This window comes from Dryobates pubescens, chromosome 3, assembly GCF_014839835.1.
Source record: "Dryobates pubescens isolate bDryPub1 chromosome 3, bDryPub1.pri, whole genome shotgun sequence".
NCBI lineage: Eukaryota > Metazoa > Chordata > Aves > Piciformes > Picidae > Dryobates > Dryobates pubescens.
In genome coordinates this window covers 31,309,139-31,322,585 of record NC_071614.1, presented here as the reverse complement: position 1 = coordinate 31,322,585, position 13,447 = coordinate 31,309,139, and the positions used below count along the sequence as shown (strand labels likewise).

At 42.3% G+C, this 13,447-nt stretch overlaps 1 protein-coding gene across 2 annotated transcripts; it reads left to right on the top strand.

Moving 5' to 3' along the window:
- The first annotated feature begins 2,693 nt into the window (after window positions 1-2,693).
- LOC104304582 (WD repeat and coiled-coil-containing protein) lies at window positions 2,694-13,128 on the top strand. 2 transcript variants are annotated; one of them, XM_054179906.1, is made up of 5 exons: window positions 2,694-2,775; window positions 3,318-3,432; window positions 5,583-7,464; window positions 10,036-10,153; window positions 12,529-13,128. In XM_054179906.1, exons 3-5 carry the CDS (start codon window positions 5,602-5,604, stop codon window positions 12,684-12,686), a joined length of 2,139 nt encoding a protein of 712 aa, XP_054035881.1. In that variant the 5' UTR covers window positions 2,694-2,775; window positions 3,318-3,432; window positions 5,583-5,601; the 3' UTR covers window positions 12,687-13,128. The 2 variants fall into 2 exon arrangements, with proteins under 2 accessions (XP_054035881.1, XP_009903641.2); XM_009905339.2 differs by lacking the exons at window positions 2,694-2,775; window positions 3,318-3,432 and adding an exon at window positions 5,096-5,386.
- The last annotated feature ends 319 nt before the right edge of the window (window positions 13,129-13,447 follow it).

Genomic DNA, 13,447 nt, shown 5'->3' with positions numbered 1-13,447 from the left:
TGAAAATGGAACTATCGTGATTACAGTGACAAAAATAGGCATAAGAGAAGAACTTAATGAACTCCTTAACTTTATTCTTCTGAATGAAAAGAGATGAGTAGAGTGTAATGAGTACATTAGGGTCTGGAGATATGGTCTTGTGAGATACAGCTAAGGGAATAGGGTTTGTTTAGTCTGGAGAAAAGGAGGCTGAGGGGAGGCCTTTCTCTCTACAACTTCCTGAAGGGAGGTTGTAGCAAGGTGGGGGTCAGCTTTTTCTCCCAAATAACAAGTGAAAGGACAAGAGGAAATGGCGTCAAGTTGCACCAGGGGAGGTTTAAATTGGAGATTAGAAGACATTTCCTGACTCTAGGGGTTCTTAAACACTTGAACAGGCTGCCCAGGGAGGTGGTTGAATCCCCATTCTTGGAGCTGTTTAAAAGATGCATAGATGTGGTGCTGAGGGACATGGTTCATCACCAGACTTGGCAGACTTAGATAATGGTTGGTTGGACTTGATGATCCATAAAGGTCTTTTCCAAATGAAGCAATTCCATGATTCTACAAGTAGCCATGTGTGTTGAGGCCTAGCACCTTGTGCTGCTGGACAGGCCCCAGAAGAAACCATGGAATGCCATGAATGCTTTACCCTGTACATTCACAGAAACATAAAAGGAATGAGATTTATTTAAGCTACTATTAAAACATTTTTCACACTGAATTTTGAGTCTTGTTAATACTTGCAGAGAATCTTTTTTCTCTTCCTGGGGACCACAGCAAGCCTGCTTACTAAGGCACAGATATGCTAAAATCCAATTACAATACTTCACCCCACACCAAGGCTGGGTTGAGAAGGTAGATCTGTGGTCTGAAGGCATTTAATGGGTTTGGAGGTTTAGCATTAATACCGTCCCAGTGATGCTGTCAGAAACATCACGAGGAACAGTTTCAATTCCTGGTATAAAGAAACAATTTCAATTAATTGAATTAAATAAAGTCTGTCCCATGCAAGTATCCTCCCACAGACAAAACAGTCAGCACTCTGAATCACCTATGACCAGAGGTATGCTCTGTAGCTGAGCACATCGTATTACCTTGTTCACAAAGATTATTTTAAGCAGGTCAAAATAATTCTGATCTTTTAATTATTAAACACATCTATTACTTCACAGTTATTTGGTTAACTAGATTGCCTGCTACGCTACATTAAAATTGTGTGCAAGAAGTTATTTGTTTTATTACTGCTTTAAAAATTTGGGTGAAGTAATTTCTTTCCCTGAAATTGGCACAATTATTAAAATCAAATAAGTAAAGCAGAGGTTCACAGACTTAGTATAGTGAAGACAGACATTATCAGATTTCTAAATGACACAGAACAGTTTGAAGCAGAACATGTTTCTAATCCTGCAAATACACCTGAAAAACATCCTTGTGTCTAATAACAGTATCTGTTATTTACAATACTTATCACAGAATCACAAAATCACCAAGGATGGAAGAGGCCTCAAAGATCATCAAGTTAAAATTTCTTTCAGTAAATGAATGAATTCTTTAGTTCTGATTTTTTTCCACTCTGTACAGGCACTCATGCCATATTGCCAGGTCACCACCTAGCGTTCTTCTTTGGGTAAGTTTGAGGTACTTATGTATTTGACCTTGCGGCCATCGCGAGCACTTTTGTTTTCACACCTTTGGCAGCTCTCTAAAGCACCATGTTTAAACATTCTATCTCAAGTATGGGTTTCAAAAACTGTATAATGATCACGCTGCTCTGCACTACTAAGTAGTGACAAAGTAGCACTGTGGCAATATAACTGAAAGTCTCAGAGACTTTTAAGTTAGGCCTGATGCAATTATCAGGAGCAAAGTTACTTTTGGAATAGTCCTGTATCATATGTTTTACTCACTTAAGTGAAAAAGGCCTCAGTCTATCCCATGAAGTGTTCACGTGCCTATCCATGTGACACACACAGACTTTTCCCCAAGCCTCTTCCTCCACAATGACTGGAGTAACATCTTTCGAATTATTCCTACTTGTGTAGTTCCATCATCCTTCCACCTTATCTGCACCCAGATCTCCTCTGTCTTCTTTTGGCTTCAGATGGGATAGTTTCTCTTTCCTTGAAGGTCCTTTCCTTGAATTACAGGTTTGGTCCAGCTTATCTCATTCCACAGGAGTTCCAGTACTTCTCCATTTTGACAATGCTAAAGTTCAGTTATGGTCAGCAGGCTAGGGCCACAGCACTCAAGTCACTCACTTTAAGCAATGCAAAACAAGTTTCAATTCCCCCGAATTTTAAGCGATCACACATTTTCTACACGTAAACGATTTTACTCCCCAACACTCGGTCACGTCACACGGTACGTGACCTTACCAGGTGCCCTGTGTAGCGGCAACCCTTAAGGCGGCCTGATGAGGCCGCTCGCGCAGCCACTGCGATCGCGGAGAGGGTGGGGCGCGTGGGGACGTACACGTCATGGGTCCCATTGCCTGCTGGGAGCTGTGGTTCTACAGCCCGCCACTTGCAGGCACTGCCTGCTGGGTCATTGAGCTCAGTGGTGCCCGGCTAGAGCGCCGCTGCTGAACGTCGGATCAGCGTGCTACTGCCCGCCCTCTGCCGCCGGGCGGTGCCGGCCTGCGCAAGGCCAGGCCAGGCCCGGGCAGGGCCGGGAGGCGGGCCGGGGCAGGAGGTGGGGCCAGGCCGGGCCGGGCTCGGGAGGTACCCGCTACAGTCAAGCGGCGTGCTGCGTTCTATGGCTATGGGGACACTATCGCGGGGCTGAGCTGCCGGACGGGTGAGGCTGCTGGTCGTGGCAGGGAGGAGAAGGAGTGGACGGGCTGTGGAGGGAGGTGGAGAATGTTGGTGCGGGCGGGCCTGTGCAGGAAGCGGCCGGTCGCTAGTGCGAAGGGGTGGCGGCGTGGAGGAAGTGGCACTGGCAGGCGTGTTTTGGCGCTCTCTTGCTGCTTTCTATGACAGCCTGGTGCCCCGCCGCGACGGAGTACCCCCGCAGCGTCTTCTCGGTGCTCAGAGGGGCTGGTCACAGGCGCCGTGTTTTACCGAGCATCCTGGCCTCTCCACATGCCTGAGACGCCAGCCCCAGGGGAACTCGCGTTTACCTGGACGGGTTGGGATGCGAGGGCGTGAAGCGAGGCCCGGGGTGGCTGCAAAGGGGGTTGCCTGCGGGTTGGCGGGCGCCTCGCCGGTGGTGGCATGCCTCGGCACCCTGAGTGCCATGGCCCGCACTGCTGGGAGCAGTGGTGGGCCTACTGATGGGTTTGGGCGCGAATTGTCAGGGTGCAATGGCCGGTTGGTATCTTGCTGTCTTTGTTTTATTAGGTCTGTGGGGGACAGTGTGGATCGTCTCTTGCTATCACAGGAGGCTCTCCGCGTGGCCCGGAGGCTTAGTATCATAGGGCATCTTATGAGGCATGGTGTCATCTCCCTTGCGTTGGTAAGTGTTGCCCAGTAGTGTATAACACTTTGCCTTACTCCAGGTGGTGGTTGCTTAATGAGATTGAGTTTAGAGGAGAACCAAGTAGATGGTGAAGAGGTTGATTGGGAAGTATCTCAAGTGCTGTATTACTGTGAGGCAGGATCCAGTCTGCTTAAACCTATGCCTGACAGACATTTACCTAACTGGCTCTTGCAGATTATGAAATTTATGGAGTGCCTTCTCCCCCTTTCCAAGGTAACCTGCTTCAATGCTTAGCTATCATTTATAGTTAGAATTTTCCTTAATAGCTGACCTAAATCTCCTTTGTTGAAACTAAGCTGATTATTTTCTTGCACTCTCCATAGCACACCTGGAGAATGATGGATCAGCAGGTGGGTGGGTGTTCGCAAATTTCCTCTCACAAACTTATCCAAACTTGAGTGAACTCACTTCACTTCTGTGGTCCCTGAGCTCTGTTAAGCATTTTCATCATCCTTAAACTGTTAAACTCAGGATGAGGTGCAGTACTCTAGAGGATACTGATAGCTCTGAGAAATTGAGCAAGTTATCTCCCATGTGTATGGCATCCATCTCAAAAACATTCCAGAATGATACTGTTTCATTTGTCAAAATTCTCACATTAATGAAATAATCAATTTGTGATCCACTGTAAATCAGAGCCCTTTTTGCTATACTGCTGCCTAGGGAAGTATTCTGAAGAGAGATCCGTGGGGTTTTTTGTTGCTGAATAAGTGTATTATTTTGTACTTTTTACTACTTTGAGAATAAGTTATCTTGATCATTATAACATAACTTTTTCTATCAGATTTTAGACTTGAAAATCTGCTCTTCCAATCTCCTTCCCCCAAGTTTTAGGGTTATTCACAAGTAGTTAATTGAAATACCAAGTACTGCCAGAACCTGCACATAGTCAAATTGGAAGGCTTTGTCACTTTCTCAAACATTTTCTTCTCGTTTGATTCATGTTTCCTACTAAAGCCGCAACTCATTCTGTGCCATGGCTTTGCAGTTGAGCCAAATCCTACAGAAAATCATGAGTGAGGAAACCATCAACACCTTTGAATTGGCTCCTGTGCTTGCAGCTCAAAAGCTAGAAATATGTGTAAAATCCTGAACCTTTCTAAAGATTTGGTGCCTTGCATATGGCTTCTGGATGTTCCAGACACCTGATTACAGATCACTGAGAATAATGATTGCTAGCAGTTTCCCATTCTCCCTATTGAAGCTGTTAGGCTATGCAGAGAGAACTCAAAAGGCTTCTCTTGAGGCATCAGGCAATTCATGTAACTTTTTTTTTTCCAAAAACAATGGAATGATGGTTTTCTGGATTATTTCCTACCTGCAAAATAGTAATTTCTACTTTGCAAGGCACTATGAAAATAAGTACTCCTAAAGCAGTATCCAAATGATAAAAGATGTCCCCAGAATAACTCCAGATATTAAAAATGTATGCATATTTTTGCATGGATACTCAAGTGTGTGAATATACCAGTCTGCAGGCATTGCCAGCTGCCTACTGCTGTTGTCTTTTGTACCCAGCCAACACTAGTGAGCTACAAAGTGGTTTGTGAACTTTGACAAAAAGGTGTTTAATCACTTGGGAAAAGGAAAAAAAAAAAAAAACAAACAAAAGAGAAAATCACTATATTAGAGGATGTTGAAGACTGAGAGTCATTCCTATGCTATTAGAGTATGGTAGATGGGCCTGTCTCCCTTCTGTGTTCTAAGTTCTTTTAAGTCCTGTTCTTATTAATTTCCTCAGAAAAATCTGCTTTGATCCTAACTTTCTTCAAAATTGCATTTGCTTTTTAGAGAGCTTTCTGGAATAACCATACAAATGCCTCGTTCTTACCCACTTAATACAGATTTGTAGATAATACATTGATGCCTGGCCATACTTATAAGGGATTATTTTATCTGATCACAAGTGGTCCGTGGAGCTGAGTAAGAGGTGAGATTTGGAAATTTTTTTAATACTGAAGTAATTTGAAAAATACTCTGAGAAGCAGCAGGCTGTGGATTAGAATGAAAGGACTGGTCTTGTGATGAAAATGCATCAGGCTAAGCCTATGTAAACAGCAAAGATTCTTTTTCTTAAAATTGTGTGGGTGGTTGTCTGTTTGTTTGTTTTCTTCTGATTTGTTTAGATGCCTCACATTAAAGATCATGGAGCTTGGAAAGGCGAAGCTTCTGAGAACTGGCCTTAATGCCCTGTACCAAGCAATTCACCCTGTGCATGGTATTGCCTGGACGGATGGGAAACAAGTGATACTAACTTCTTTACACCTTCATAATGGAGAACCAAAATTTGGTGACTCGAGTGTTGTTGGTCAGTTTGAACATGTCCATGGACTCTACTGGGGCCCCTGTCCCCCTGATGCCCCAGCTCTGCTTGCTGTTCAACATAAAAAGCACATCACCATTTGGGAGCTTTGCTTTAATGCCACAGACAGAAATAAGCTCCTAGTGTCGCAGATTTGTGACATCAGCGAGCCGTTTCCTGTGCTCCCCCAAGGCTGCGTGTGGCATCCAAAGAAGGAGATTTTGGCTGTGCTAACTACACGGGATGCCTCTGTCTTACACTCTGTGCATCTCAACAACTCCAGAATTAAAGCAGATATTAAAGGCAGCGGTCTGATCCACTGTGCATGTTGGACCAAAGAAGGCAATCGCTTGGTAGTGGGAGTAGGCAGTGCCCTTCATTCCTACATTTGGGATGATGCTCAGAAAACGCTCAATGCTTGTTCTTTTTGCCCTATCTTTGATGTGGGAGGCTACATCTGTGCTGTGGAAGCTACTCTGAATTTCCAGGTTGCTGTTGCCACTGAGCTTCCTCTAGACAAGATCTGTGGCTTAAATGCCGGTGCTGCATTTGAAGTTCCAGCAAGCATTGAAACAGAGTCCTTCCCCTCACAGTCCAGCTTAGGTGGTGAGGAGGAGTATTCTGTGGATGGGGGGAAAAAGTCACTGGACTCTGAGAAGCCCTTGCCTGCTGTTACATCTCCTGTGGATCTAACGCACATACTATCTAGCAAGCAGGGTGCTGATTCCAGTCCTCTCCTTCATCTGAGACCCAAGGACTACCTAACGGGAAGTGGCCAAGATTCTTCACATCTCATCTTGGTGACTTTTGAAAGAAAGGTTACCTCTACGAAAAAGGGTAGCATCCCAGGCATTCTGGTTCCTGATATAATGGCTTTTGACCCCAAAACTCAAACTGTGTCAGTTGCCTCCAATACTTGTAATGTTATTTTAGTCTATTCACTGACTTCATCCTCTTTACCTAATATTCAACAAATTCAGCTAGGGAAAAATGAGAAACCAAAGGGTTTGTGCTTCCTGACCAATAAATTGTTACTGATACTGGTTGGAAGACAAAAATTCACTGACCCTGCGTTTCTTCCCTCTTCAAGATCCGACAAATACATGATCCGATTGATGATTAAAGAACTGATGTTTGAAATGGGTCGTTCAACATCTGCACCACTGAATGGGAGCTCCAATTTGAACCTTTCAAACATACCTCATGACCTCTCTGCAGATGTTCACCCTCTCAGCCGTGGACTCTTGGTACCAGATCGTGCTGCCGTTCAGTCCCCTACCTGCAGAAGGAAACTTATAGAAGAAATTAAGAGTCCTGTTAATGAACAGAGCTCGTTGTTGAGCTTGAATGACCACAAAGATAAAAAGATTTCCCTGAATTTTCACCCAGCTGTTGAGTCTCTAGATGCTGAACCAGTTAATCGGACTGCGGCACTGTCTGCCACATCGCTGGCGTTTCCTAACAAGCCAACATCGCCAAAAAGGCAGGCAGATGCAGCTTCCAAAATGCCAAATTCTTACAGGAATAACCTCTTCAGTGAAAAGGAGGCAAGTTACTTTTTGAAAAACGTAGAAAAACTGTCTGTTAACTTCACAGAACTTCAGCATCATCTGTCTGAATTAACTGAGCTCCTCAAATCTGGGAAGAGAAATCTTCCAGTGTATCCTTCTTCTCAGGAACCCTCTTTTATTAACATCACTTGCCAGGTAATTTTAGTATTGTAAGTTTTAATGATAAAATCTGGTTTTAGATGTATGTTCTGTGTAGGGATTTAAAGCATGAGCTCTTGTCAGAGTACGCTTAGAATGTTTAGTTCATGCAGATTTAGTACATACGATGTTGCTGCACCCAGATAAATCCAACAGGAGTCTTATTTAGATTTGCTTAGGCTTTACATAAGCCTGGCTTGTTCTTGTCCTTCCCTACTCTTTCTGAAATTGTATCTTAATCCCTCTTTACAGTTCTTTTGAAACTATGTATTTGTATTTCTCTCAGATGGGAGATAGAATGAGGGAAGAATTTCAGTTAAACCTTTAAACTGGACTCTTGTGTACCTGTAACTATTGCCATTTCAGATGGATGCTGTAGTGTAGGTTTCATTCTTGCACAGTTCTCTGCACCAGTGGTAAAAGCAGAGCATTTCTGGTGAAAAAAGGACCATTCTCATGATCAATAAGATTAGGTAGCCCCACCTACAGAAAGGGGAGGAAATGCTACGAATCTCATTACTCTGCAGGTGCTCAGTGTTTTTAAAGTCATGTAATATATTAAGGAGTGTGCAGCCCCTGTCCCCACTTTACACTGGACTGAGCTCTCTGTCTTTGACCCAAGCAGACCCAACTTTGTTGAGTCTCTGTCTTTGACCCAAGTTCTACACAGAGGCTAGTGGGACTCCAGAGAGGCCATGCCTGTTCAGTTGTAGAGTTAGACTTGTTTGAAGTTCTAGGAAAGTAACATTTTTCCTTGTCAGTTCTGAAACTTCCTGTTTAAAGATTTAGACAAGTGAACCTTTCCATGTATGGGAATTGGTATCATCCTCCCAGCTTTCTGTGAGGACAACAGAGGCTGAAGCATGAAAATACTTTGGCACACAGACATTCTTAAGTAGTATTATGAGCAATAGATAATTATATTAACATAGCTTCAAAATGGGTTTAAAAGCAAGTTGCATGTGGAAGACACTTTCTACATTGTTTTCTGTGGAAGGCATTTCCAAAGCTCATGCTAGAAAGTGTAAGTTACCTGATTGTCAAAGCGTGGCACAAATCTACTAGGTCTCTTCTAGAATTCAGATTAATAAACCTTACTATTCTAAGTCATTTAAACTGTTGTTGTCCTTTCAATAATCTCTTATTTGCAGCTTTATTATGGCAAAAAGTTATTCTCAATTTTTGTAGCACTGAACTCTTAGGTCCTAGATCATATCCCCACAGTCTCTTCATTGTTTTCCACTGTAAACATTTAACTGCATTAGCTCCAATTTTCCTGTCTCTCTTAAGTCGCTCTTAGAAGTGAAAGTTTCCTTCTAGTGTGTCATTCATAGGAGGTGTTTGTGCAGAAGCCTATTTTAAATTTTGTTAAGATTTTATATTCAAGCCTCTCTTTATATCTAATTGGAATCTGAGTTAGGAATTGGCTTGTCTTGGTGTTCCAAGAGCTGGACTAGCTACATTTCTGTGGAGTGCTTTTCAAATTAAAGTAATGCTACAATTTTACCTGTGCATTTTGATCACTAATGGTTTGTGGCGAGAAGAACACATGACTTCTGAATTACAAACAACATTGGAGAGTCTGGCAGAAAACACTGTGTTTTGACTTCAGTCAGAGTATGTTCAATTCAGAAATCATTAACAGGTGAACAGGGATCCTCACCTCGTGTGCTGAGCCCTGATCATTTCCCTGCTGCTCAAGTTATTGGCTGTATTTTATAAAATGGTGAAGAATCACAAAACGTCTCAAATAAGCAGTTGTCTTTGAGAGGGCAGATATTTTAACAGTGCAGGGGGCAAAGACAATGTGTGTGTCACTGACCTGCCCTTTACCATACGCCCTCCTTGCACATGGGTGGATCTGTCCCCAGCATGGGAAGGAGTCAGAATTCACTTCATCGTATTTCTGTCATGATCCAGGGATGTTATCAAGGCTTCCCTGGAAGGTGACATGGTTATGTGAATTTGATCTTCTGCAATGAGAATTTGTAGTTTTGGTAACAACTGACCTTTTGCAGTTCTGAAAAATGCTTTTAAGCTGCCCTGTGGGGGATGTTTTTTGAAGACACCTCTTGGATTTTAAGACTTTGGGCAGTGATGGTCGTAGGTAAGACAAACAAGCCCCTCTGATCCGATGTCTGTTCCTCATCCCAAACATTTATGGCCAGGAGTTCCTACCTTGTAAGTCTTGGATGGAGAGAGGGGAGAATAGAAAACCTGCAGCTTTACAAACTCCTGGGGACAGCATCCCTCACAGGTAGTAGGATGAGAATCAGTATTGTAAATGAAGCTCATGATTTCTTTAGCAGCAATGTGACTTCCTTTCCTGTTCTGATGCTGAACTAGTACAGTTACTTGTTGCTCACAGATCTGTTGCTCACAGATCACGTTTGAGAGCAGGACTTTAATATACTAATCTTACAAATGGGTTTGAGTGAATGTAGCATTTGACTTCTACAGATGTAGTTGAAGGCATGTCTGTGATCTTGTTTTGATTAGCACCATTTTGATGTCTCTGCTTAAATATGCATCATGGTGTCTAATGTGGTTTTTTTAATGAATTTTCAGAAGCAGCTTTCCAGAAGTGATTCAGATGAAAGACGAGCTGTTATTCTCTGTGGTGGTAAACTCCATCTCAATACAATCCTGCAGATATTCAATCTCTCTCTTGTAGAAATGCAGCATGGTATGTTGTAATTACCTAATAGTGCAAAACTCTTCAAGTACATGTGATGTTCTCAGTGAGTGGCAGCAATGTGCCTAATCCCATCTGGAAAATATACAAGGAATAAATAATGAAGTAGTACTAAAAAAAAAAAAATTACTAATATTGTTTAAAACATAAAGATTCTTCTCTGGCCTTCTACTGAGAATGATCTTTACATTCTGAAAAAAAACCAACACTAAATAAATGAACAAATTTCTACATATTGGTACCCCCTTATCAAGTAGCTGGAAATACAGGAAAATTGCTGTCACCCAGTGCTTTTATTTATTTTCATCTATTTTAAATAGAGAAGTTTGAGCAAAGAGGAAGTTTGAGTTGGCTAGCAGTTTTGGAATACAACTTTCTGTGTTGTATTCTGTAGGTGCAGCATCTCCCATCCTTTAAGAAATCATAGAATCATAGACTGGTTTGGGTTGGAAGAGACCTTAGAGATTACCTAGTTCCAGTCCCCCTGCCATGGGCAGAGACACTACTAGACCCAGCTCCATCCAGCCTGGCCTTAAACATTTCCAGACTTGGAACCTCTACAACTTCTTTGGGTATCCTGTTCCAGTGCCTCTCCACCCTCATTGTCAAGAATTTCCTCCTAATGTCACATCTTAATCTGGCTTCTTCCAATTTGAAGCCATTACCCCTTGTCTTATCACTACATGCCTTTCTAGAAAGTCCCTCTCCAGCTGTCATGTAGGCCTGCTTTAAATATGTGAAGGCTGCTCTAAGGTCTCCCTGGAGCTTTCTCTTCTTCAGGCTGACCAACCACAACTCTCTCAGCCCACCTTCATGGGCTGTAGCCCATGGCTAGCCTATGGTTCTGTTCTAGTAAAACCAGGACACCCACAGCTACCTGCCTACATATCTGCTGTCTTCCTGCTCCCAGAGCCTTAAGGCTGCTGTTCTTAACTTTGTGCAAGTTTTATTTTTCTTCAAGTAATTGTGTGAATATGTCTAGTATTCTAATACCCAGATGAACCTGTAATCAGTTAATTCCCTAGTGCTTGGATCATGAAAAGGTTCTTACCGCTACCTTTCATTAGGTTAGCAATTTTCATCTTGCAGCTTCAGTTACAGTGACTATGTTGGTAGTGTGGCTCAAGCCAGGAACATGTGATATACCCAGTGATAACAGCAGGCAGTTCTGTAGGTAATGTTCTCTTAATTTTTCAGGCTGGAGGTTTATTTTGAGCTCTAAGACTTGAACAACTTCAGGCAGGAAGAATTTCCCCATTACTTGTGTTGGGTTTGACTTCTCATTTTAGTGTAAAAAGGTAAATTTTACAGAATTGGTTGCCCAGGAGTCAATAAACATCATGCCTACAACTTGCCTCACTAGATATATTTTTAAGCAAACAACATTACAGGAGGTTTCCTTATTAATTTTACAAATACTATTAGATAAATGGGAAATGTAGGAATGCTACTTTCCAATTCCCGAATTGCATTGATTTTCAAGTTTGGTCCAAATGAGACATTAAGCCTAAAGATTAAAGGGTTTCATGCTTTTAAGCTACAATCTTCTCATGACCTTAGTTCTGACATGAGGTTACGTAATGTACATTGACGAACAGCTGGAAATGTCCCTTTGAATTCTCTCATCCCTCACACGCTCTATTTGATATCTTCATCAGCTTAACAGATACAAGTATGAACATTTCCTGGTTTATGTGAGTTGGTAGCAGTCAGTGTTTCAGTAAATTTAAAATTGTAAAAATAATGCTAATGGTGAAGTCAAATAGCAAATGGACAGGAGGCATGGGGTTTGTGAAATACAGTACAGTATTTCTTCCTTGTGTTTATTCAGTTAATTACATTGAAATTGCATAGTAGAAGCAGTTGCTAAATTTGGTTTATTACATTAATTTCTGCTTTTTACAGTGCCTGCACAGCATAAGCACTGTGAAGTAGTTTACAAGTACCTAATTAAAGAGAAGTCTGGATGCTTATGACTTCTGTTCAGCCAGTCTAGATGGGGCCTTGAGCAGCCTAGCTTGGTCTAGCAGGAGGTGTCCCTGCCCATGGCAGGGGGGGTCAGAACTAGATGATCTTGACGGTCCTTTTCAACCTAAGCCCTTCTATGATTCATCCCTCCTCCTTATTTGAAATGTGCATTTATTATACTTTCTTCTCCTGTGGCATGATGGGTCCAAAAGCTGTTTTGTGTACTTGCTAACTGTCCTCTGTTCTGAGATCATACAACATGTATCTTACTATAGCTTTTTACAGTTTTTCTAGGGGGAAAAAAAATGTACAGAAGCATTTAACCTGCACTTTGGAATAAATGTTCTATACATTATACCTAATTACAGGACAACTTAGACATTTACATGTCTTCACAGGTTCATCTTGGATTGTTCTCACAGCGGACAGTGAGGGCTTTGTTCCATTAATGTTTACGTCTGCCCAGGAGATAGTCATAAGAGATGCCAGTGTGAAAGGCTACAGTGCTCGTTCTTCCAAAACTTTGGACATCATCAGTTCTACAGAAGGGTGCTGACCTGCTTCTTCTGAAAGTCTGATTATCACAAGTTCTTTGGAAGTCCTCACAGACTGCTGTTCCATGGCTTTAGACAGCAGCAGTCCTTCAGAACAGCTTGGCAGTAAAATGTGCATTTTGACCATGATTTTGTAATGCCTGTCTTGCAATGGGAGACTTCTGCTGTGTAGGACTGCAAATTCTAAGCAACAATCTGTCTGAAATCTCTGTTAGATTTCTGTTAATTTTTTTTTGTTACATATCACTGTAAATTATTTATTTGATCATTGAAAACAATTTCTTTCTGCTGTGCAGTGTTTTTTAAGTATGTCTCTTGCAGTGGAGACTGGCTATTTGTATCAGTGGTTGAAAACATGCTCTTACAGGCTTCTGAACTGAAGTTTCCATCTTGGGCTTTAGTATGTTGGTGGGTTTAGATGACAATAAACTTGCATAATAAGAAACCCTTAAAAACACTCCATTGTCCCCTCACTTCTGTCAATGCCTGAAAGTACTGCACTGTTGTTATCTTGCAATAGAGCCTGCTGAAGTCCACGTGGGTTTGCACCAGTGTTACTCAGGGTGCAAGCACCAGTTGAGGTATATGGAGTTTGGGACAAAATATAAGCATATGGAATATCCATACTGTGTAGAAGCCAGACCCTTTTCTCCTCCTGTGCTTCGCTGTGTGGATTTGGGGAAGTGTGTGTCATCTGGTGGGTTGACCCCTGCTGGCAGCTGAGCCCCCACTCAGCTGCTCACTCACTTTCCTGGGCAGGGCA

Coding starts and splice junctions, on each gene's coding strand:
- LOC104304582 (XM_054179906.1), top strand. CDS start 5,602: ATGGAGCTTGGAAAGGCGAAGCTTCTGAGAACTGGCCTTAATGCCCTG. Junction 7,465..10,035: donor TTATTAACATCACTTGCCAG/GTAATTTTAGTA, acceptor ATGAATTTTCAG/AAGCAGCTTTCCAGAAGTGA. Junction 10,154..12,528: donor TCTTGTAGAAATGCAGCATG/GTATGTTGTAAT, acceptor ATGTCTTCACAG/GTTCATCTTGGATTGTTCTC.